At 40.5% G+C, this 24,363-nt stretch overlaps 1 protein-coding gene across 7 annotated transcripts in view; it reads right to left on the reverse strand.

Moving 5' to 3' along the window:
• The window catches only part of LOC146517620 (glutamate receptor 2-like), a 97,928-nt gene that overhangs the window by 52,829 nt on the left and 20,736 nt on the right, over positions 1 to 24,363 (reverse strand). For all 7 annotated transcript variants that reach the window (XR_014874717.1, XR_014874716.1, XM_085164008.1 and 4 more), the window contains exons 6-14: positions 11,888 to 11,941; positions 11,187 to 11,345; positions 9,985 to 10,152; positions 9,509 to 9,613; positions 9,300 to 9,407; positions 7,028 to 7,091; positions 4,081 to 4,223; positions 877 to 1,092; positions 150 to 304 (exon numbers count right to left, since the gene is read on the reverse strand). Coding sequence is in view for 5 of the 7 variants with exons in the window: in XM_085164008.1 (XP_085020134.1) it covers positions 150 to 304; positions 877 to 1,092; positions 4,081 to 4,223; positions 7,028 to 7,091; positions 9,300 to 9,407; positions 9,509 to 9,613; positions 9,985 to 10,152; positions 11,187 to 11,345; positions 11,888 to 11,941 (1,172 nt within the window). In the remaining 2 variants the exon portion in view is untranslated. The remainder of the gene's footprint in view (positions 1 to 149; positions 305 to 876; positions 1,093 to 4,080; positions 4,224 to 7,027; positions 7,092 to 9,299; positions 9,408 to 9,508; positions 9,614 to 9,984; positions 10,153 to 11,186; positions 11,346 to 11,887; positions 11,942 to 24,363) is intronic.

Below are 24,363 nucleotides of genomic sequence, written 5' to 3' on the forward strand. Positions count from 1 at the left end.
TAAGAACTGCGGCTGTTTTACAGCCCTTAATTAGTATAATATTCAGTTCCTGATTAACGAGGCAGTGAATGTGTATTAATATAATATACTGATTACAACATCGGGAGCTAATACCGTATATGACTATGAAATGTCAAGGGCATACCAACCTTGGTGAGATGTCACAACCCTGTCGCATGAAAGCACCCAAAGAAAACCAAAGAGAATTAAAGATCCCAAACTCATTGGTGGATTCAGTGGTTAATGGCAAGGCCCCATCTTCTGGCTCCTCAAGCGTCCATTCATAAGGGCTGAACCTGGATACCTACAACAGCAAAGCATTAGAATGTCAACAGAAATACACAAATTACATAGATTGTTATAACAGGGTTTTCTAAAAGTTTGCAAAAAAAGGCATTTCATTTTTTCCCACTGTTTCAAAGAGCCCAGCCAGAAAGTAGGTGCCTAGGCTGTGAAGAGGGGCTTCTGTCTAACTATACTGCCATTAAAAGACGCGATTGCTCTTTAAGAAATGACATATTTTTAACTAAACTGCTCCTCTGTAGTGTACCTCCTTGTTGTTAAATCAGATTACATGTAATCAATTGATCATAAATATAAAATCTTGCTGAATCGAAGCAAGTTTCTAGTTTTCTATTAAATTAACCCTAAAGTTGAGGCAAGGAAGGTTGGGCTTCAAACTTGAACTACACTTTTTGAGACATAATACATTAGTCTCAATAAGTGTCAGTAGGTATTATGTCACTTATTTCAAACATAGTATTTATGCCTTCTTTTAACATAACCATATTAGGCACTGATACTTATGAAAACAGGATAGCACCTAAAATAGGATTTCAACAAAGCATGCAAATTCATTATAGCAGGCTTACTTACCAGAAAGAGAACAACACTAACTCCTATGTAGGCAAAGACAATGCACATCCAGATTTCATAGGCCAGTGGGTCCAGAAAGGAGAAAACACCTGGTTTGGATTTTTGTGGCTTTTTAATCATGATGGAGATTCCCAAAGACATGAAGGGTTTGGAGAAATCTATCACCTCTTCACGGACAAGAGTGATTGTCAGGGGAGCAATAGCTATATCTGCTTTCTGTTGGAAAGTAGAGACACAGTGACAGGGACAATGTGATTGTTTCATGGACTTGGAAGAGCTGCTGCTACTACAGCGCTTTGGCAGTCGTTGTGATCACATAAGTGATTCTAGCCTACAAGCCACATTTAACTATACAATCATATAGTGTTTAATTCTACACACTGTAAGGACGTTCACCTAACTTTACATCCATATCTCTGGACTGCAGGAGGAAGTACCTGTAGAATACTGGAACATGCACAAAGAAGACTTTAGAGGCATGCACCAGGGGCCACTTGCCTGAAACAATAGTTTCTATGATTTCTTTTTCTATGACTTTATGGTGATTTGTGTGATTAACAATTCAAGTACAGGTAAAATTTAAGATTATAATGGACCATAAGTTCCTAGAGCTCCAGATTTTTTCCTAGAGAACCAGCGAGAAGCACACATCATTCCAGGCATAGCAGATGGCCCAGTCAGTGATTGAGGTCAAGGGTCATGCCGTTTGGGCTCCTGCTGGTCACCTCGAGAGGATTCCAGAACCACAGCAATAACCACGAAGGAGTTGGCGGAAATCCAGAAGGACCAGACTAAGAAGGACAGAAGCCCTGACTTGGCTGAGTCAGAGAAACACCCAGACCTCAAAAAGGGGGCAGAATAATCCCCCGGTCTGTGGAAAAAGACCTCATGGTGGTCTACCCATGAGGTTAAAGTAAGAAGAGGAGAAGAGCACAGAGAATTGCCCGTCCCAGAAGATTAGTTGTTTAAATGTAAAGAAGGTCAAAAGCCCTTTAGACAGAGTTTCTAGTTTGAGCACAAAGGTGGAAGCTGAAAAGTAATGGGAGGTGTGAGAGAGCTTTACTAATAGTTTGTGTGATTTTTATGTTATGTTAATTGCCCGAACACAGTGGTCATCCCACATTTGGTCCAGCCGTTAAAGGGGGACAGACTGTCCAGAGAGGGAAAGCGCGACAACTAAGAGAACTGACAGGTACTGGGTATAGAAATATCAACCTGGGGTTAGATTGGCTAATTCAAAATATAAAGGAACAAAAGGTGTCAGACTGTGTGGCGTGCGTAGCCACCCGCCCACACCTGTTCACTGAACCTGGCCCTGTCTATTCAAATGACACGCGGGGATTTGGTTGTGTGCTTAAAATAACCAGAAGTGCAATTCCACCAATTGATAATAAAACTACTCAGGGACCTTTTACCCGAAGAAACGCTAACTATACCTGTTTTGATTTTACAGTGAGCAGCAAGGGAAGTCAGAAGTATGACGTAGGAGAGATCCCAGCGGACTGGTGTACGGTGGTGTATCCAGCCCAAGGAAATGCCTCCAGGGGAAAACATGACATAAATTGGCCCGTGGGCAAGAGCGGGTTTGTACTATTATACTGGGTGAAAAGGGGGTAAGGGTCTCAGGAAACAGGGCAGGGCAGCTCACAGCCCAGTGTAGATGCAAGGTGCTGTTCTGGACGTACACTTACTTGTTTGACTTATTTGTGGGGTTTTTAACATATATGGATGCAATAGGGGTGCCTAGGGGAGTAGCAGCATCAGAAGTATGGTGACCTTCTTTCGAAGGTCAAAAGGGGGAATTGTTGAAAATATATCATGAAGCAGTATTTCAGCAGAGGCCATATTAACCCAGCCGCTAATAAAATGTGCTAGATCATATGGTATTACCAGAAGTGCTTTGATTGTAATTGCATACGTGCTTGCACAGCGACAGTCAGAACAGGATGGACTCAGGATGTGTCATTTACTATTATAAATGACACATCCTCATAACGAGAACAACAGGAAACAGGTGGGGGTGAAAGGCAGTTAAGATAGATTTCTGAGTAATTGTAGCAGATCACCAAAAAAGGAATTGTGTCTAGCTGTCACTAACTGTAACTGATGCATGTTATGTTATCTGCTTACGCACGAAGGGGCGTGAACCCTGACATATAAAACTGTGTATCAAAGTGCTTCCTCTTTGAGAACTACACGGAAGGTGGTATTGTGTACATCTCCCTTGCATGCAAGCTAAATAAATAATTGTGGCTTGACTAGACCTGCTCTGAGTATTGGTTGTTTGTTCTCAGCCCAACATCAAAGAATTCGGGACACCTTCATGACCCAATAGCCTACTTTGAATGGAGGGAGAGCAGGGAATTACTAAGCTGGACAGAGTGGGGTTGAAAAGCCTCCCTCCACTGTTTTCACAAATAAGAAGTGTCATGCACTGGCAAAACTGTCTGTTGGTCTGGGTTCTTGTTACAAAAGATAAGAATATAGTGTGAACAGGAACAAAACTATAAATCTGGGAGATGAAGCTGGAATCCACCCCATCCTCTCCATTTTATCTATAAAATGGGGGATTGGATGGTATTAAATGGTTATTTGAGTCTCATCCAAGAATCTCATGTAATGAATTTGTCGAAAAATACGTTGTAACTCACTAAATTACTAAAGTTATTACACAGTGTTAGAGATGAAACCCCAACAATCAGCTAATCTTATATGAGGAAATTTTCTGAACTTGTGCTACATAAAGCTTAATTTTCCAGATTTTTCAGACTGCCTCCTCTAACTTAAATGATCGCAGTGTTTGGTCAGTTACTCAGATCTTTAATGAATGTTATTAATTACTATTAATACCAATTTAATCTAATTAAAAGTGAAGAAAAGTTCAAGTTTAAAGTGTCATTCACACTGCAGGACGTGCAGGTAAAACCACCATAAAGAAATATGCAGCTGCAGTTGGTGGATGTCCACAAATTTCCAGGCATTTGGTTAAATGTGCTCATGCAATTCTAAGAGAGAGGTTCAGCAGAGATAAAATCTAGTACTTAACAATTTCTATTCCATGTCTTAAGTAATATTTATAAACTTTGCTTTGAACATGGTTTTCACACACCATTTTTGTTTTGCACTACCACCAATATTTAATTTGTCTCATGCTCAAGTTAAATAAAACATTCTGTTGTTTATTGTGCCTCTGTAAAGTCTTACCCCATATACCAGCTCTCCAACCATACCATTCCAGATTTTGGTTTCAGCATCTCTTGCTCCATATTTGCCATCTCCCACAATCCTTAGCTGGTAGCGTATCCCACAGTGCTTTGCAATCTCCGCAGCCAGGTCGACACAGTAACCTTGCATCAGTACAAACAGCCAAACAACAAAGTCGCTTATATGAGATACAAGAGTAGTGTGTAATTGAATATCACATATCTTCATATCAAATTTACTCTGTAAATGTCTTGAAAATGTTTTAAAAGTAAGGAAAAACATATGCTATTGTGGTATCATAGAGCTATCTTCATGGCACATACTTCAAACAACAAATTATTTTCATTAATACTTCAAGTAGAGGAATGAATAATGAAAGGTTGTATATGCAGAATGCTATACACACTGGTTGCCACTCACATGGTGCTACTTTAAATGGTGGCAGTAGCATTTGTGTGTAATCTACAAATCCAATCCAACTTTATTTATATAGCACTTTAAAAAAACAAAGTTGGCCAGAGTGCTTTCCAAAAATAAAACAGATAAATGTTAAAAACCATACACTAAGCAGACAAAGAAATAAATATAAATAACAGTAAAATAAATACATAAATGAAAATGATAAAAATAAATCAGTATATATATTAAATATGAGTAAAATAGACAATAAAATATACAATGACTAAAACTAACAAAATAAAAAAGATTGAGAGCAACAACTGACTACAAACCGACTACAAACTGACTCTGTTACTACTCCTAAAAAGCCTTTGAAAAAAAGTGAGTTTTTAAAAGTGATTCAAACATTTCAAGTGTTGGGGCCAACCTAATATGGAAGGGCAGTTTATTCCATATTTTGGAGGCCACAACAGCAAAAGCAGTCTCGACATGGGGACAGCGAGGAGTGACTGGTCAGTTGACCTGAAAGACCTTCGTGGAGTGTATCGATGTAGGAGGTCTGACAGGTAAGAGAAGGAGCCAGGCCATTTAAAACTTTAAAAGCAAACAATAAAATTTTGAAATGAATTCTAAAATGGACAGGCAACCAGTGTAAGGAGGCAAAAGCAGGGGTAATGTGCTCACGTTTGCATGTCCTTGTCAGCAGGTGAACAGCAGCATTCTGGACCATTTGCAAGCGTGATTGTGAAGCCTGATCAATACCAATATAAAGCGCATTCCAATAATCAAGGCAAGTGGTCACAAATGCGTGTAAAACTCTCTCGAAGTCATAAAAATAAATAAAAGGTTTGACTTTAGAAAGCTGCCTCAACTGAAAAAAGCTATTTCTCACCACTGTATTTATTTGTTTGTCCATTTTAAGACCTGTGTCAATTTTTACTCCAAGGTTGGAAACAATTGGTTTCACACAGGAAGTGAGAGGACCCAAGTCAGATGGAGGCACACCAGGGCCACTCGGCCCAAATATAATGACCTCTGTCTTCTTTTCATTAAAATTAAAAAAAATTCAGAGCCAGCCATGCTCTGATATCTTTAAGACATTCTAAAATAGGCCTGAGGGGGTTAGGGTCATTGTGTTTCAGGGGTAAATAAATTTGACAGTCGTCCGCATAAAAATGAAACGGAATTTTATGTTTTTTAATAATATGGCCAAGGGGAAGTAAATACATGCTAAAAAGAAGGGGCCCAAGGATGGATCCTTGGGGTACACCACATGGGAGGGGGGCGGAAGATGAATAAAATTTACCAAGTGAGACAGAGAAACTTCTGTCAGACAGGTATGACTTGAACCACTCCAAGGCAGTGCCTCTAATTCCAACATGATGTTCTAGGCGAGAAATCAAAATGTTTTTGTAAACTGTTGCCACTCCTCCACCTCGGCCGTAGTCCTCGGTGAGTTAAAATAGGAACAGTCTGGCGGTAATAGTTCAGAGAAAGCGCTTAACTCACCGTCACTTAGTTTCTGTCACACAGAGGAAATTCAGATTATGAGAAGTGAAGAAATCCTTTAATATGAACGTTTTATTTGCTAACGACCTAGCGTTACCCAGAGCAATCCGGGTAGGGTCCATCATTGCGGTGACATCCATCCAAGGAACCTGTTTCACTGGATTCTGCGGATTTACTCCACCGCTGCGAAGACGAGGTAAGAGAAGGCGGGGACGGATCTCCTCAGCCGAGCCGACAACAGGTACCAGCCAGGTGGCAATAGGTTCCAGGAAGCAACGGGAGACGAAACGCCGGTGCAAAGGTCAGATTTCCGCCAGAGTGCATTGGGAAACTGTTCTGTCTCTGCCAGATGAAAAACCTAAATATGATTTCAATTTCACTAACAGCCCGCTGCATTTTCTCCGACGTTTAAAGCGCTTCTTATGAGATGGGGTAGGGGTGTAGCCCAGGTGAGCCGGTACTCCAGAGAGTAGCGGAGGTGGGAAAAAGTCCTGTCCATCAGTCCTTACCAGTTTCTCTATGGCAAGTCGAATATTTAAGAGAGTTTCACGATAGTAGATCAGTAGAGAATTAGCGTTGTTCAATAAAAGTGACAAAAACAATATAAACACGCAGAGCAAAAGTGGATCCGACAGCCGTGGACGGCGAGCCATGCACTCCGGCGCCATCTTGGATGTAGGACTTGGCTCTACTTTACTTTACGTGTTAATGCATGCGCCATCATCCAGGCAAGGAAATCCCAAAGGTTAATTTTGTTCATCTGCACGTAGCGTTGTCATTTAGATAAATGCTTCATCACTCATCCAAGTGACACTTGCTCCCACTGAAAACACTACGTCCACATGGACAGAATCAACCTTTTGGGATTCTGTACTGAACGTCCAGTTTCAGTCAGTCTCATTACAGAATACTGATATGACGATTTTGGTCTAGATTTTTTGGTTTAAATAACAAATAAAACATTTTACTGTGCTGTAAATAACTTTTCAAACATTTTTTATGAGTATCATATAGACATATAGTACCTGATGTAACGTACCTTCATAACGGTCATTGTCTTGAAACAATTCAGCATTCTTCTTTAGCATCACATACGGGGCTTCCTATATACACAAACACATTGAAATGTTAACAATACAGTAGACTGTAGTATGAATGTGTGTGAGTATAGATAGAAAGCACTTAAAGGCATAAAATAGGTGCTTGTGTAAATGAGTGAATGAGTGCTCAGAGTAGTATCTTGCCCAAGGATGTTTGGCATGCAGCAGCCAGGAATCAACCAACAGTCTTCCAATTAGTAGATGAAAAGAAGACTAAATAATACAGAATACTGAAATAAAATGCAAGATTATTAAAAATACTAACTAGAATCCCCTAAACATCTCCAAAACTCAAAACCCTGGATCTAAACCCATGGCACTGTTTGTACAGACCAATCTCAAAGTAACATTTTACAGCAAAACTCTTAGAGAAGATTGTCTTCAGCTTCTTAAAAACATCCTTGAAAAAAATCCAGTCAGCATCACAATACTATGACTGTGTGTATTAGGTTACAAATTACATCTTAAAAACTGCTAATATGGTGAATGTTCTATTCTTGCACTACCTCACATAAGTTCAGCATTTTATACAACAGGACATCAAATTCTGATAGAGAGGCTGCAGCACTGGGACGGTGTCTGGGACATCTCTGTGGTGGTTTAGACAAACTGTAAGTTTTTTGTTTCCATTGGTGACCGCAGGTCTCTGTAGTCTGGACTGAACTGTGGAGTCCCCCAGGGGACCTATCCTTTTTTCGATTATTTATGGTACCATTTGGTCAAATTATACAGAGATACAACATTTCATTTGACTGTATCGAGAAGACTGAGATCCCTCAGCTCAGCTCCAACCAGAAATTAAGTAAATTAATTTAGTAACTCCAGCCTTTGTGGGTGTTATAATGTAACACAGAGCGACAGAGTTTTATGTATGCACTTTCAATGGGCAATTTTCATTTAGTAATTTACTTTTCATTTTTCTTTTTTTCCCCTCTTGTTGTGTCTGTGTAAATGTTAATGTTCCTGTTCCTAAAAATAAATAAAAATCAAGTGGAAAAAAAATTAAGAGACCTATTTTCCAGGCCACTATATCCTAGAAAATTTCCAAGTACCATAGATCATTAGGGGGGAGTTACCATTAATGAGTGTGGCTGTTGATGGTACCTTACTCAGGGTTGCTAATTGTAAATCCTAACAATGCATTATCTAGCAGACTGTGAGGTAGCGAGGGCTGGGTGAATTCCCCACCACCGGCTTCAATCTGTTTCTGTTAACCTATTGTGGTAATACTCAGAGACTCACTCTTTGAACAGAGGGTCTGTCCAGACTTCTGTATAGGGGCAACTTGTAAAATCCACTGATGCAAGTGACCCTTCCAACCTTAAAAAATGCCCAACAGATAGAAGAAATCGTGCAAAATTCATGAAAATTCATGAAATTAAAGTCAGATAAAGCAAAAGTTACTGGTTACTGGTTCAGAGATGCTGCATCCAGGTAACATTCTTCTCAAGGTCTTTTATCCATACATGTCAAATCACCCATCAGAAACCGGGGGGTGATTTTTGATTCTAATTTCATCTTTGAGAAACACATAAGAAATGTTACCCAGGCTTGCTAATATCACCCAAGGATACATTCAATGCAGTGAATTTATTCCCTCCTTCTTTGTCTTATATTACCTTATCTCAGAGATTAAATGTGTAGTTATACTTCTTCATGTTGACAGATATTGGAGTTTGGAGCTTGACATCCCTGCTCTAGGCAGACCTCCTTTTGCCCCCAGGTCTGCTGGGGCTGACTAGATGCTGTACTAGCTACAGTCAGATGCAAATGTGCCCTCAAAGTGGATTTTAAGCAACCCCCAAAATTGTATCGTAAGAAAAGCAACTACTGAATGCTTTCGGCAGATTTCCATGTGTACATCTGTAATGTCTGTTTCATACAAGGCTTGAATAATCCGGTCCCATTTTATCTTAAAGACCTCATAGTACCATACTATTCCAATACAGCACTTCACTCTCAGACTGCTGATGTACTTGTGGTTCCTAGCGTATTTAAAAGTAGAATGCAAGGCAGAGCCTACAGCGTTCATGCCCCTCTTCTGTGGAACAAGATCCCAGTTTGGAATCAGGAGACAGACAGCCTCTTCAAAATTTCATGCTATTTTTTCACATTTTGGATCATCTTTACTACTGCACTATTATAGAATAGAAGATAGAAAACTTTTGACATTGACTGACATGGTCAATTGTAACTCTATTCATGGGTTACCAGTATCGTTGTAACGATGACAGTCTTATTTTCCATTCCCATTGTGTCATTTGGGTAAAGGTCTGACTTTGTCAGAACCATCTTATCCACCTCATTCCAATACCCAATCTGTGAACAAACACAAGTAAGGTTATGCAAATATCTTGCACATACAAGCTAGAAAATGTGTTCTAATGATACATATTATGGCAACCTGATGTTTTAGTTACCTTAACAGGTCCATTGTTCCTAAGCTCCATGATTGTCACCGAATAGTTGATCCTTTTCCCGTACTGGTCAAACTGAATATTCCCTGTTAAACCATCTACATGCACCTGAATACACATTATTTGAATTATTAATGGCACAGCTTAAGAATGAAATTCAGTCAATTAAATTACAAAAATTAAAATTAAAATAGGCACTTTTCTGGATCTCATGCACACCCAGACTTGATGGCTATAGTAGGATAAGTTAACAAAGGGCAACCCTACTTTTGGTCATCTCCACTGGTAGAGGAAGAACAATTTTCAAATGACTATATTTTCAATTATATTTTCAAACATTAAATTTTAATAGCTTTTGACAAGTAACCAAATAAAAGACAGCAAGATTTTTCAACAAAATCTAAGATCTAAACTCTTACACCTAGCTTTTATGATTTCTTGTTTGTGCATTCAAACTAAAGACATTCAAATCTTTTTACCTGTTTGAGGGCACGCTCAATTTCCACCCCCTGCGCCCAAGGCACTGCTGGATTAGCTAGACAGTCCCCACTGTTGCCACGACGACTTATATCTATTCTTTGCTTGTGCAGGAATCGGAATGCCTCAGTCATCACATGGACTGCATCATAGGTGAGGGCTGAAGTATACTGAAGGACAAAAATAATGGCAAAAAATATAGTTTGGGGACATTTTACTTCATTTAACAGTTGCAATAAAGGCAATGCTGCAAGGGACCAACTGGCCAGGCGTCCAACCAGGGAGCTGTCTGTTAAGGAATTCTAACCTATGTCAAAATGTCTGATGTTGACTGTGAATCTTGTAGAATTAACAAGAAATTTCAGGTGATTGGATCAGTTTGAAAGGCAAAAGGCACCTGCAGGTGACGACGTATCGTGGACATTGTTGTGTTTGTTGGGGAGAAAATTTACAAACATACAGTACAGCACTTCAGAGTCACACTGACAGCGATTGAAGATTTGACAAGCCTAACGCATTCTGTACTGTCAGGAGACACGGCACGAGATTGACTGATATTTTAAAAAAGCATGCAAAATTGCGCACACACACAAAAAAAATAAAATATGCGAAACAGCGAGACTGCAAATGGTGAACCACGATATAGCGAGGGACCACTCATCAAGCATCAGCCAGATCTTTCCATAAATTTTGCAGTCTCAGTAGCTTCTCTTATCTTTTTAATTTAATCCCATACAAACCCCATGATAGGTTTCATCCCTTGTCATAGTACAGACTACATATGGCATGAAATAACGAGCCTCCAAGCTGACATTTTTTATGTTGAATGTGGTGCAGTATTTTATTTGCCAGCTAACAAGAAGGCAAAGAAGCTCTCAAACCCACTGATCATTTTCATATATGTCTCAGTCTAGCCTGAAATCTTCTAGAATTCCCTAGAAGTGCTACAGGTGTGACTTGTAATTTTAATGCACACCTAAGTCATGTACAACTCACTTTGATTAACTCAAGCTGTATGTATTATACTTGTTTATGTATTATATTAAAGATTACTTGATATTAGAATACATTTTTGCTGGCCTGATTCTTAGACCATCTCCCGGCAATCTTAATCCATTTCATATAGCATATAACTTTTGCTGAAATAACTAAAACTCCATTAAATCAAACAAAAAAAAAAAGATTGTTGGATGTAAAATCTTACTCTAATCCTTATATCAGCTCCAGGATACTCCTTTTCTTCCAAAGCCTCCCATCGCTGATCAAACTTTGCCACCACAGGATCATCAAAATCTACAATCTGAAAGCCAGACACATTTGCACCTCCATACTGGATTTTAGAGAGGTCACCATCCACAAAACCCTGGAACAAGATCAACAAAATATACAATTACTGAAATTTACAAAAAGTTTATTTAATACTAATATTCAAACACTATTTTCTTCTCTGCTGAGATCTCATGGAGCCTTAATCATGCAGAGCAAATGATGTGCCTCCAGCTATTTTTCAGAGATTTATTTAGAGCAAAGGTGTTAAACATAAGGCCAGAATCAGCAACATCTAAAAATACTGTTGAATGACACTGAGAATAGTCACAAAAGCAATCTAGTCCGCATGCCAATAGAGAAACAAGATATGGAATGAGTTATGACTAGTATCTACTCAGCAACTACTGCTCTATTATATAAATTGCAGTAGTGCAAGCAAAAGGTAGTCTTCTCACAGCATGTCTAAATGTGACTGCCTGCTTTAGGATCCCAGTTACTAAGTGTAAACCTGTTATTAGATCCTAATCTAAACTGAGTTATGTAAACCGCAGTTATTGTTAAACAGTCATAAATGGCCTGCAGTACATACATAAATATACTTGGTCAGCCTCATTTAAAGACTGGAAAATGACTCACCAAGTTTGCGATGATATAGTGATATCCTTTCACGTGCCTGCCTATAGTGATCACCTGGTGAATAAGAGGAAGAGGTTATGTCAGCAATAAACAACAATTTTAAATGGTTAACAGGTTAATTATCCTAACCCAGAAAGAAACACTAGATGCTTCAATTCACTGGAAAAAAAATCATAATTTTTGGAGATACATGGTATGTAATTTTATTTTATATAACACTTTTCTACTCTTACTAACCAGTCATAGAACATCACATTTTCCCTGTGCTTTCAAGGAGCACTTTATTGTAATACCTCAAAGCACTTCATTATCCTCACATTCATGGTTAATTCAGAATCACTAAGTAACCTAACATGCATGTCTTTGGGACTGTAATAGGAAATCAGAGTACCTGGAGGAAACCTATATAGGCACAGGAAAAACATGCAAACTCCATAGTAGGGTTGTCACAGTGTTAGAATTTCATGCTCCATGAGTAATTGCATATGAGAGCATGAGGGTGGGAATGGATGTTTGTATCTGTGTGTGCCTGTTTGTCTGTGTCCATATGTCAGGTCGGGTATCAGACGCCACCTCTCTGGGGACATCCCAGGTCCTCCAAGGTATGGAGGCCTATCTCCCCCACCACTTCCCCTACCAGTGGCAGACGCCCTCAGACATCAGTGCGTTGGTGGTTCTTTGTGTCTGGGGATGGGCGTCCAGGTACACACCGGCTCACTCCTTGGTGGCTGCTTATCGGGGCCTGGAGCCTGGGGCTCGCTCGGGCCACTTCGGGGGTGGGGTGCCCTCAGCCTCTTGGCCAGGGGCTCAGCTGGCTGCCGGCGGAGCTGAAGGGCACGTCACTGCAACCTTCTGCTCCACGGCTGCTGAGTGACCCCTCATCTGGGACTCTCCTCAGCTCTTTCTGGGACAGTGGCGCGGCTGCCCCTCTGTTGGTCTTCCTTGGTCTCTTGTGTTCTGGGGGCCTTTGGATGTCTGGAGTTTTGATCTCCTCCATACCTGCTTCATGCCCTGGAGGACGGGGCTGTGGCTCCCCCACACTCTCTAGCACAGTGGTTCCCAAACTTTTTTTGCTGGGCCCCCCTTGTTTTACAAAAGAAATGTTCGTGCCCCCCCCACACGCACGCACACATCCTCCAACCACACACACCCATATTTTGCTCCATTGCGGTTTATTTCACACCTCAAACATTTAGTAAACAATTAAGCAAATACAAGTAATCTGCAATAAATTACAGGTAGTAAGAAAATAAACTATTAACTCTTTTACGCTACGTCCGCACCTACACGGGTATTTTTGAAAACGCAGCTGTTTCGTCCACACGTAAACGGCGTTTGGAATCACTGAAAACTGAGATTTTTTAAAACTCCTTTTTTGCGTTTACGTGTGGACGAGGAATACAGAGTTCGTCACGCAACGTCAAAGGCATGTGCCTTTTTTCACGTCATGCTGTGCGCCACGTTATTGCTTACATGACATGAATTGCAGAATGGCAGATAGAGACAAAATACTGTTAATCTGACTATCTGCAGGTTTTACACGCTTACATAAACACGCAGTTACTGTCCCTCTATTTAGAAAGGCAGAGGTGTCACGGTGTGATTATTTTACATGTAGTTGTTTTTTTCCTGTGTAATAATATTCAACATTGCTATCAATACATTTTTCAAAAAACGCCTCTCTGTGCAAAATAGGTTTAAAAACATAAACAGCTGTGGGATACTGTGTGTCCGGGATTTGAACCGGGGGAACAAATCGTGGCAGGATCAGCCTGATATTATTTATATCCTGCTGTAACTTTACTGTATAAAGTATAGTATGTATATCTTCAAAATGTCAGGAGTAGTTAGTCATTACAAGAAGTGTTTGTGAACTAAAAATCACGAATGTGGGATGCTGTTTGTCCGTGATTTAAACCAATCCTGCAGGGAGACCTACCTCGGCACTTGTGCAGGTGAAACCAAAGGGAAGATTTGCTTCACCATATTTTCTAGTCTTTGGCTTAGAATGAAGTTGGTTTGGAAACATATTCAGCGATGCTTCATCTCCTGCTTTGCGTTTCTGTAGGTGCCCGTGCTAGCAGTGTCCAAGCGTTTTGTTCCCCCCCCTTTTCATCCCGCGCCCCCCCTGCCATGGCTCTGCGCCCCCCCTAGGGGGCGGGCCCCACACTTTGGGAAGGTCTGCTCTAGCAGATCATTACATGAAGGAACCTTTTAAAAACAAGCGCGTTCATGCTCACAGGTGTACACACGGGTGCTCACACACACAAACTACTTGCGGCCCGCATTATGAAGAATTATTGTTCAAAAAATTAATTAATATGAAGGCAATAGGCAGAGTGTTACAGGCATAGCCAGGCATAGAATGTAAGCTATTAAGACTCTGTGTTTGTTTTTTCCTCCAAAAACAATAAGTTCCGTTGGAGCAGCCTTTCAACGCCTCTCTCTGTCTCTCGCTAGCAAAGTTAACCCAGAAAACAAAGTAAAGCTAGTTTTCAGCTACGAGCCTGACACAGAACCCAACGTTATTAGCCAGAGGTCCCTTTACTACGGTTTGGAGCCACGGACCTGTTTTACATACGCCTGAATAGTTTTCTATATGAGATCGCTGCAAAAAGTGCAGCCTTACCTAATGTTCACCCTACTGTTACTCATTTATATTAAGATTTAAGCATCTAGTTGATATTGGTATGGCAAATAGCCTTCAGTAATAGTCAGTGTTGGGGAGTAACGGAATACATGTGCCGCCGTTACGTATTTAAAATACAAAATATGAGTAACTGTATTCCGTTACAGTTACCATTTAAAAAGGTGGTATTCAGAATACAGTTCCTTTGTTGAAATAAATGGATTACACGGCGGTACTTTCCTGTTTCATATTGTGGCGGGTCAGGACTGTTTGGGTTTTGTTTGACAGCTACGTTCTGTTGTTCCAGGTCGGCAGCGTTACGGTTGCCATGGTTACAGGGTGACGCTCTCTCTGCGTGTTTCCTCGGTGAGAGAGGCCTTTTTGTTGTTGTTGTTGTTGTGCTAAGCTAATAGGCAGAATGCTACAGGTATAGCTCTAAAGAATGTAGCATCATAGGCAGTGTAGTCCGTGCTGCAGGGAGAATGGACTGCCATACCCGTTATGTGTCTGTGAGCGAGGGAGGAAGAAAAAGGAAAAGTACGAGTTGTCATCGAGCAAAAACAGGAGATGGAATCAAGTAAATATAATAATAACCACTGCAGCCAAGAAGAGAGCCTGACAAGCCCAGTTGTAAGTACGCTATTAAGACTCGACTGTACACCGTGTTCGTGTTTTCCACCGAAACAATAAGTTCAGTTGGAGCAGCCTTTCAACGCCTCTCTCTGTCTCTGGCTAACAAATTTGACCCAGACAACAAAGTAAAGCTAGTTTTCGGCTACGAGCCCGACACAGAACCCGCCGTATTAGCCAGAGGTCCCTTTACTACAGTTCAGAGCCGCGAACCTTCAGTAACAGTAATAAATCACAGCAATAGTACATTCATGTAGTTGTAAAAAGCATGATAATATATCTGAATACTTTGGATTATATAAGTAATCCAAAGTATTCAGGATATGTTACTCTCATTGAGTAATGTAAAGGAATACGTTACAAAATTCATTTTGGGGCATATATTCTGTAATCTGTAATGGAATACATTTTAGAAGTAACCTTCCCAACACTGCTGACACGAGCTTGCATGTGGTACCAAGGCAGGTTATTGGCCAGTAGTTGGATGGGACTGGTCACTTTTGGGGGTCCCTGGGGATCAGGACTGTCTTGCCTTTAGTTAGCCATTCTGGGTGTCTCTCATCGACTAGCAGCTGGTTCATTTGCACTGCCAGATGCTCATGGAGTGGAGTCAGCTTCTTTAGCCAGTAGGCCTGCTGTCCAACTCTTCATACTGGAGACCCTTTTTTGGATATCTGTCACTGTGACAGTTACTGGACTCTGTTCAGGGAGGTTGTTGTGGTCTGCTCTTAGATCTACTAGCCACTGAGCATTGCTGTTATGGGTTGTGTCTTTCTCCCATATGCTCTTTCAGTATTGCTCCATCTCCAGCCTTGGATGGTTCTGTGGAGAACAGCTGGTTTATTCTCCTGCCTTCTATCTCTATACCTTTTCATGCAGCTGACTAAGGCTGTGAGTCTTTGATTGGCAGTTTCCAAAGCCTCCGATATGGAAAGCTTGCTGTACTTCTTAGCCACCTTCCTTCATTGCACCTTCCTGCAGCTCCGGCAGTTGGCTAACCTCACTCCGTGCTAGCTTTATTTTGGCCTCTACTCTCCTTCTCCATGGAGGGTACCACTCCTTGTGGTTGTTCAACTTGTAGCCAAGCATCTCACCAATCACTGCTGCCATAGTGTAGAGCAGCTGGTTAGTCTTTGTAATGGTTGCAGTAGGTATTGTCTGTAGTCCTGCATTCAGACATCTAGTCTATCTTCTGAGGGTACTTTATGTGATCTTGATAACCAGCTACAGAGGATCCATGTTTCAACCTTTGCCAAGATCCTATCACTCAGGTCAGTTCCTGAGTGAACTCAGGAACTGACCTGAGTTCACTCAGTGATCCTTCTTTCGCACTCAGTGATCCTTCTTCCATCACACTTGGAGCTTGGTACCTAGTCACGGGTGGGGGTGATGATACCTCCCCCTTGACCTGTCGCTCTTGCTCCCACTTGCAGTAGCATTTGTGTTGTACCTCGTCAATCTCTAGCCGTGAGAGCAGTTTCTTCTTCCAAATTTTGGAACACTGAGCTAGTAGTTATTTTGCTGTCAATCTGGATGCTGGATATCCATCCATCTCGTTTCATCTTCATCACCCTCTTACATAGCAACAGATTTTTCCAATTATCCTGCCTTACCTGAAGCATGTCAGTGCTGTATACTAAAAAAATAGCTCCAACACCAAACTTCACTGTTGGTAGGTTTTTTGGGTGATAAGGCATATAGTTAGGGCTTAATCAGGTGACCCTAAATCCTCCCTTAGTTATACTGCAATAGGTGTAGGCTGCTGGGGGATTCCCATGATGTACTGAGTATTTCTTCTCCAGTCACCTTTCTCCCTTACTATATGTCAATAGATCTCTCTGCATGGAATCATACTTGTTATTAATCTCTGGCTCTCTTCCACAGCGTGTCTTTTATCCTGTCTTCCTTCTCTCACCTAATCGGTCAGGACAGATGTCCACCCCTCCCTGAGCCTGCTTCTGCTGGAGGTTTCTTCCTGTTAAAAAGGAGTTTTTCTTTCCCACTGTTGCCAAAGTGCTTACTTGTAGAGGGTCATATGATTGGGTTCTTCTCTGGGTTCTTCAGGCTTGCCTAAATGTTCTTCAGAACCTTTAAGCATACTTCAACATGTTTTTTCTTCAGCAATGAATACTTGAATGGTGAGTGTGCATACTGGCCATGGTGGTTGAGTGCACTACTTATTGTTTTCTTTTAAATAATTGTACCTGCTGATTTCAAGTCTTTCTGTAGCTCTCTTCAACTGGTCCTTGCCTCTTAGACAACTCTCCAAAAGTGCTCACTGGGGGCTTTAGTTGTTTAGAAATTTTTCTGTAACCAGTGCCATTAGCTGGTGATTTCAGCTGGTGTCATGACTTTCTGTGTCATTTCATATTATTACACATAATTTATGGACATATATGATCTGATTTCTTTGCATGTATGGATTAGAGTGTTACAGACATCTGGTCATGTCATGTCAATAGCACATTTAGAAATATATCTATTTAAAAAATTGGTTTTGTCTTCATTACATTTTACATTACATTTTACCAGGTGAATATTTCCCCAAAATGCAAAAATAAAATATTTTTAACATGAAATTCTTAGCCACAAACATGTATGAGTTTTAAACCTAACCTGAATTATAAGACAGCTGTGGGGGAGTAGGTCGGGAAAGTATTGAAGATGAAACAAATGCTCATATTTAACAATTTGTTTCTCAGTTATTATGCAAGTAAATGTGGATACTCCAGAATTTGTTTCTTTTCAGATTAAACTGCTGATAATTTTATTTTTCTGGTACAAAGTAGAATGAAAATAGAATTTTCATAATTTTCGTAATCTTCATGTTTTATTTTGCATTATTGTGAGATATAACTATCAACAATTCAGAAATTGCCACAAGTTGCATTTTGCAATGAGAAGTTGTTTTTTTTAATTAATGTGTGTTCAAATAATGGATTTTAAAGGAATACTTAATTTTTTAAATCTTTTAATTACCCAATACTTTCTTTAGTGTAGCTGCCAAATTACATTTCATGTTCAAGCATTGCTGCAGATTTAAAATTGGAGATGGTTCAGCAGATTTAAAAAAAAAAAAATTTTTAAAAAGAGAGGAAGGCATTCACATCACTTAGTGATGACAACAACATTATCATCCTTCCGGCAGACAAGGGTAGGTGCACAGTATTGCTAAACCAGAAAGACTATCATGAGAAGATTTTGTCACTACTCAGTGATGAAAATACTTATGAGCCCCTGAAACGAGACCCAGGAAGTGGCTACAGGAAGAGGGTGATAGACTGTCTGAAGCAGTTAGAACAAGACAAGGCTATCGACCGGACCTCATACCACAGGCTATACCCAGGGGAGTCTACACCAAGTCTGTATGGTTTACCGAAAATACATAAACAGGGTGCACCTTTAAGACCGATTGTCTGCATGATCAACTCTGTCACCTATAACATCTTTAAGTTTCTGGCTTCGATCCTCAACCCGCTGGTGGGCAGCTCTGAAAACCACAACTAGAACACCCTGGATTTTGTTGAGAAGGTGAGAGATGTCATTATGGAGGCAGATGAAACTATGGTACTAAAACTCGTACGACGTTACATCTCTCTTCACTTGCATCCCAGTCACGGAAGCGTTGGAGATAGTTCGTAAGAGATTACAGGATGACACCAACCTCAGCAACAGGACCACTGTCAGCATCGACCAAGTGTGTTTGCTTTTGGAACTGTGTCTTCATTCCACCTACTTCACATACAAGGGTCAGTTCTACAGGCAGAAACATGGGTGTGCCGTGGGCTCCCCAGTTTCACCCATCGTGGCCAATTTGTACATGGAAGAAGTGGAAAAGAGGGCTTTGCTATCCTACCCTGGAACACCACCAAGCCATTGGTTCAGATATGTGGATGACACCTGGGTGAAGATCAAATCTCAGGACGTACCACAATTCACGGATCACATTAACCCTTTAAGACCTACCATAGAACCAAGTCCGCCAGAGCTTATATTATATTTTTACATGCTGTAGTGCCATTTTTGGGAACATTTCAAGTTGCTATACACAGTGTTGGGGAGTAACGGAATACATGTACCGCCGTTACGTATTTAAAATACAAAATATGAGTAACTGTATTCCGTTACAGTTACCGTTTAAAAAGGTGGTATTTAGAATACAGTTACTTTGTTGAAATAAATGGATTACACGGCGGTACTTCCCTGTTTCATATTGTGGCGGGTCAGGACTGTTTGGGTTTTGTTTGACAGCTGTTCTGTTGTTCCAGGTGGCAGCGTTACGGTTGCCATGGTTACAGGGTGACGCTCTCTCTCTGCGTGTTTCCTGGGTGAGAGAGCGCCTGTTGTTGTTGTGCTAAGCTAATAGGCAGAATGCTACAGGTATAGCTCTAAAGAATGTAGCATCATAGGCAGTGTAGTCTGTGCTGCAGACACGTTATGTGTCTGTGAGCGAGGGAGGGAGAAAAAGTACGAGCTGTCATCGAGCAAAAACGGGAGCTGGAAGCATGTTAATATAATAATAACCACTGCAGCCAAGAAGAGAGCCTGACGAGCCCAGCTGTAAGTAAGCTATTAAGACTCGACTGTACACCGTGTTCGTGTTTTCCTCCAAAAACAATAAGTTCTGTTGGAGCAGCCTTTCAACGCCTCTCTCTGTCTCTCGCAAGCAAAGTGACCCAGACAACAAAGTAAAGCTAGTTTTCGGCTACGAGCCCGACACGAACCCGACGTATTAGCCGGAGGTCCCTTTACTACGGTTCGGAGCCGCGGACCTTCAGTAACAGTAATCAATCACAGCAATAGTACATTCACGTAGTTGTAAACAGCATGATAATATATTAAGTAATTCAAAGTATTCAGAATACGTTACTCTCATTGAGTAATGTAACGGAATACGTTACAGAATACATTTTGGGGCATGTATTCTGTAATCTGTAATGGAATACATTTTAAAAGTAACCTTCCCAACATTGGCTATAAATCAATACAACCATTATAGCCCAGATTTTAATAATATGTCTGCATTAAGTGCATAGTAATTACAAAAGTGCAATAAACTACAAAAAAGTTGAAAATCGTTTTTGCTTTTTTAACATATATTTCTAGTTAGAGAAATTTAAGAGGCTTATCCCTCAGAACTGTAAATACAAAAAAGTTTCCTACCACAGGAAATTTATTTTGAGTGTCTTCATAGTTTTATTTTTGAAATACACCAATTTTTATATACTGCAGGAAAAACTAAAATAAATATTATAATGCAAATTTGCAAAAAAGCAGCATATGCATCAAAATAAACTATTTCCAGCAGTGCAATATGAGTCCTAAGCATCTCAGAAACGACACAGAAAGTCATAAAGTCAAACATAACTTTTAAAAACACCAGTACAGGCTCGTGAGGCTATATGGTAAAAAAAAACTACATTTCCGTGAAAATGACGTCACTTCCGGTTTCGGGCAGGTAATGGCGGACATGCGATAGTTCGTGCTGACGTCTATTCCAACGTAGGAAGTGTTATGAACAGCTGATCGCATCGGCAAAGCGTGTTTCTGGAAAATTATGTTTTTGTTGCTGCAAGCGCTTTTTATGCAGTTTTTTATGCAGTTTTTGCAAAGCTATATATGGAAGGAAACTGTGACCTAGGACAAGCTGATGGCATAAGATGTAAGTACAACTCCTCCGGTTTCATATGCAAACCAGAGGAGTTTGCATAAAAACTCCTCCGGTTTAGAGCAAAAAAAAAAAAATTGCTCTAGCTTACGTGGTTGCAGAGCTACCGGGATTTAAAAATAGTTACACAAAACAGAGCGTGCCCGCTCCCACTGGTTTTAAAGGGTTAACTCGATGGACCGACACATCAAATTCACCAGGGAGGATATGAAAAGTAGCAGGTTAGCCTTCATAGACTGCGAGATTTCCATCAGTAATGGGGGACATCTAAAAGCTGATGTGTACCATAAACCTACACATACGGATCAGTATCTAAGGTTTGACTCTCATCATCCACTGGAGCACAAACTGGGTGTCATCAGGACGCTACAACACAGAGCAAACACCATCTCCACAGACACAGCGGGCAGGGAAGCAGAAGAACATCACATCAAGAAGGCCCTGAGTAAATGTGGTTATCCCAGCTGGACTTTTGTCAAAGCTGGAAAGGCACCTAAAGAAAGCTCCAGCCGATCCAGGAGAGAAGGACAACCGCTGCCCAAGTGAAAACCTGTAGTGATCCTGTATGTGTCAGGAGTATCGGAACAGTTGAGACGCATTTTTTCTAAACACCGGGTCTCTGTGGCTTTTAAACCCCAAAACACGCTGCACCAAAAATTGGTCCACCCCAAGGATCAGGTCCCCCGACACAAACGGAGTAACATAGTTAAGTTAACTGTTAAGTGCCAGGAGGATTGCCAGGATTTATACATCGGGGAAACCAAACAACCTCTGGCGAAGCGGATGGCACAACACAGAAGAGCTACCTCGTCAGGCCAGGACTCTGCAGTCTATTTACGCCTACAGGCTAGTGGACACTCTTTCAAGTATGAGGATGTACACATCTTGTACAGGGAGGAACGCTGGTTTGAGCGCGGAGTCAAGGAGGACATTTACGTGAAAAGGGAAAGACCATCTCTGAATCGAGGAGGGGGCCTAAGGGTACATCTTTCGCCATCTTACAATGCTGTGATTGCAGCCATTCCCCAACTCTGTGAATGGTACTCATGGCCATTGATCAGTGGTCTTTGATCATTGGGTTTTGGTCAGTGGTTGTTGATCAATGGTCATGAGAATTTGCATAATTATGATTAAGGAACTGACCTCCCAGCCCATTGTTCCTTCAGTGGGCTGGTTTCAGTCATTATGCAAATGTACTGTTTATAAGATTGGGGAAACCTGTAGTCAGCTGAGACTGAAGAAGTCACTTGGATGAGTGACGAAACGTTTCTCCCACAAAACGCTGCGTCCAGATGAACAGAATCAACTTTTGGGGAAAAAAAAGTTTATCTGAAGTCTCACTTTGCTTCTGGTGATTCGACACATAATTTTTCATCACTGATCAAATAGAGTTGGTAAGATATACCACCACTGTTTCTGTCTAGTTGATAGTAGACTTTTCTCTCCACCTATCTGGGACTGTAAGAGGAACATGTTGCAGAAATAATTATGTTATATTGTTGAATGATCACTGTCTATTAACATTACAGATTACAACACTTTGCAGAACTAATAATACTTGCTGCCTAGCTCCCACATTAAGATTATTATTTTATTATTGGAAATAGCCGCTACTTTAATGCTAACTTAACAAACGGGTAATGTGGCTCTGGAATAACTGCTAAAAGTTTAACAGTTGTGTGCAGTAGCCAAGTTAATGTTTATGATAACTGTTTAATACATTTTTTTTAGAAACATGAGCTTTAGTGACCTTTCAAAAGTCTTCATGACCCTAATAAACTTTTCTGGTTTGTAAAAAGCTTTCAGACTCAGATAGCACGTCTGGTATCAATACTACTGCTAATGTGTATCCAATAGCTATTTTGATTCATATCAGAGTATTGATTTCTATTGTAACCCTACAGAGTAACAGTGCTAACAACTGTACCACCATGCTATCCGTATAGTAGCTACTATTTAGCTACTTTTCTTTGTATTTTTTTTTGTCTTCTGTGACAGAGATGCAACATATAGGGTTCGTACAAATATTTAAAATCAGTCAAAACAAGTCCACTCCCCCAGAATTAACTGACTGTTTTGTATGCATTTGTCATATTTTCAAAATGTTCACTATTTAACAGCTTGTGCTTTGCAGATTTAACTTGCAGCATTTGCAGATGTCATGAGCAACATGCCCAGTTCTGATAATTGTGACATAATTGTTGGAAAATAGGGTTTTCCAAATGATTATCATGAGCTGGTACCATAAAGCAGTTAGCAGAAAGGGGTCTAATTTTAGTTTTGATCACAGTTTTCATCCAGCCAATCAAACCAAGCTGAAAAAGAAAATCCAACTATTTTCTAGATTATCATCATTACAGTGTAAGTTAACACTAATAATTATGTAGCAGCCATCTGCATGTGAACAGTGAAAGTTCTACACGATATCATTTTGCTAACCATGTAGAAAAGACTAATACTGGATACTAAGCACACATCATTTCCATTGTTTGCCATCTGATGATGGAAACAGGCCAACAGTACTTACCGAAGAGGAAATTAACTCTGCCAGAATAGAATTTGAAAGATTTCAAAACAAGTATAGTAGTTTCATTTAATTGTTATTTAAGAAAATTAAAATGACACAGACACCATCATGACTAGTTCATGTCTGGTCTGGTATCACAACTAAAAAACATCCAGGATAACCACAATACTGTTGGTTTCACTGAACAAAAGTCTCCAATAGTATGTTTTGCATAGTTTCATTACTTCTTTTACACAGACACACACACATAGAAATATTATTAGTTGACTCTGAGTTGGTTGGATGAGAGACATTCACTGTTTTTTAAGGAATGACCCAGTAAAGAATGGATCTATAGAATCAGCTTCATTTTTGATGGAGAGAAAATATTAAATATTAAATATTAAATATCAAATATCAAATATCAAATATCAAATATCAAATATCAAATATTAAATATAATAAACTGCTGGAAATCGGACTTCCTTCTACCACCTGCCGCTGGATCAGAGACTTCCTCTCAGACCGTGTACAGAGAGTTAGAGTGGGGCCTCATCTTTCCTCAGCCCTCAGCCTCAACACCGGCTCTCCACAAGGCTGTGTACTGAGTCCCCTACTGTACACTCTGTACACACATGACTGTGTTAGTTCCCACCCAGACAACACAGTCATCAAGTTTGCAGATGATACCACCGTGGTGGGGCTCATCTCAGGGGGAGATGAGACGGCGTACAGAGCTGAAGTTCAGAGGCTGTCAGATTGGTGTGTAGATAACAACCTGGACCTTAATACCACCAAGACAAAAGAACTGGTAGTTGACTTCAGAAGGAGGAAGTCCGAGCTGCAGCCTGTCAGCATCAACGGGGAGTGCGTGGAAAGGGCCTCCAGTTTCAAGTTTCTGGGTGTGCACATAGACACAGACCTCCAATGGAGCTCTAACACCTCTGCAGTCTTAAAGAAGGCCCAACAGCGTCTCCACTTTCTGCGAATCCTCAGAAAAATGGACCTGAAGATGGAGCTGCTGACCGTCTTCTACCGCTGCT

The sequence above is a fragment of the Neolamprologus multifasciatus genome, chromosome 6 (assembly GCF_963576455.1).
Source record: "Neolamprologus multifasciatus chromosome 6, fNeoMul1.2, whole genome shotgun sequence".
NCBI classification, from domain to species: Eukaryota; Metazoa; Chordata; class Actinopteri; order Cichliformes; family Cichlidae; genus Neolamprologus; species Neolamprologus multifasciatus.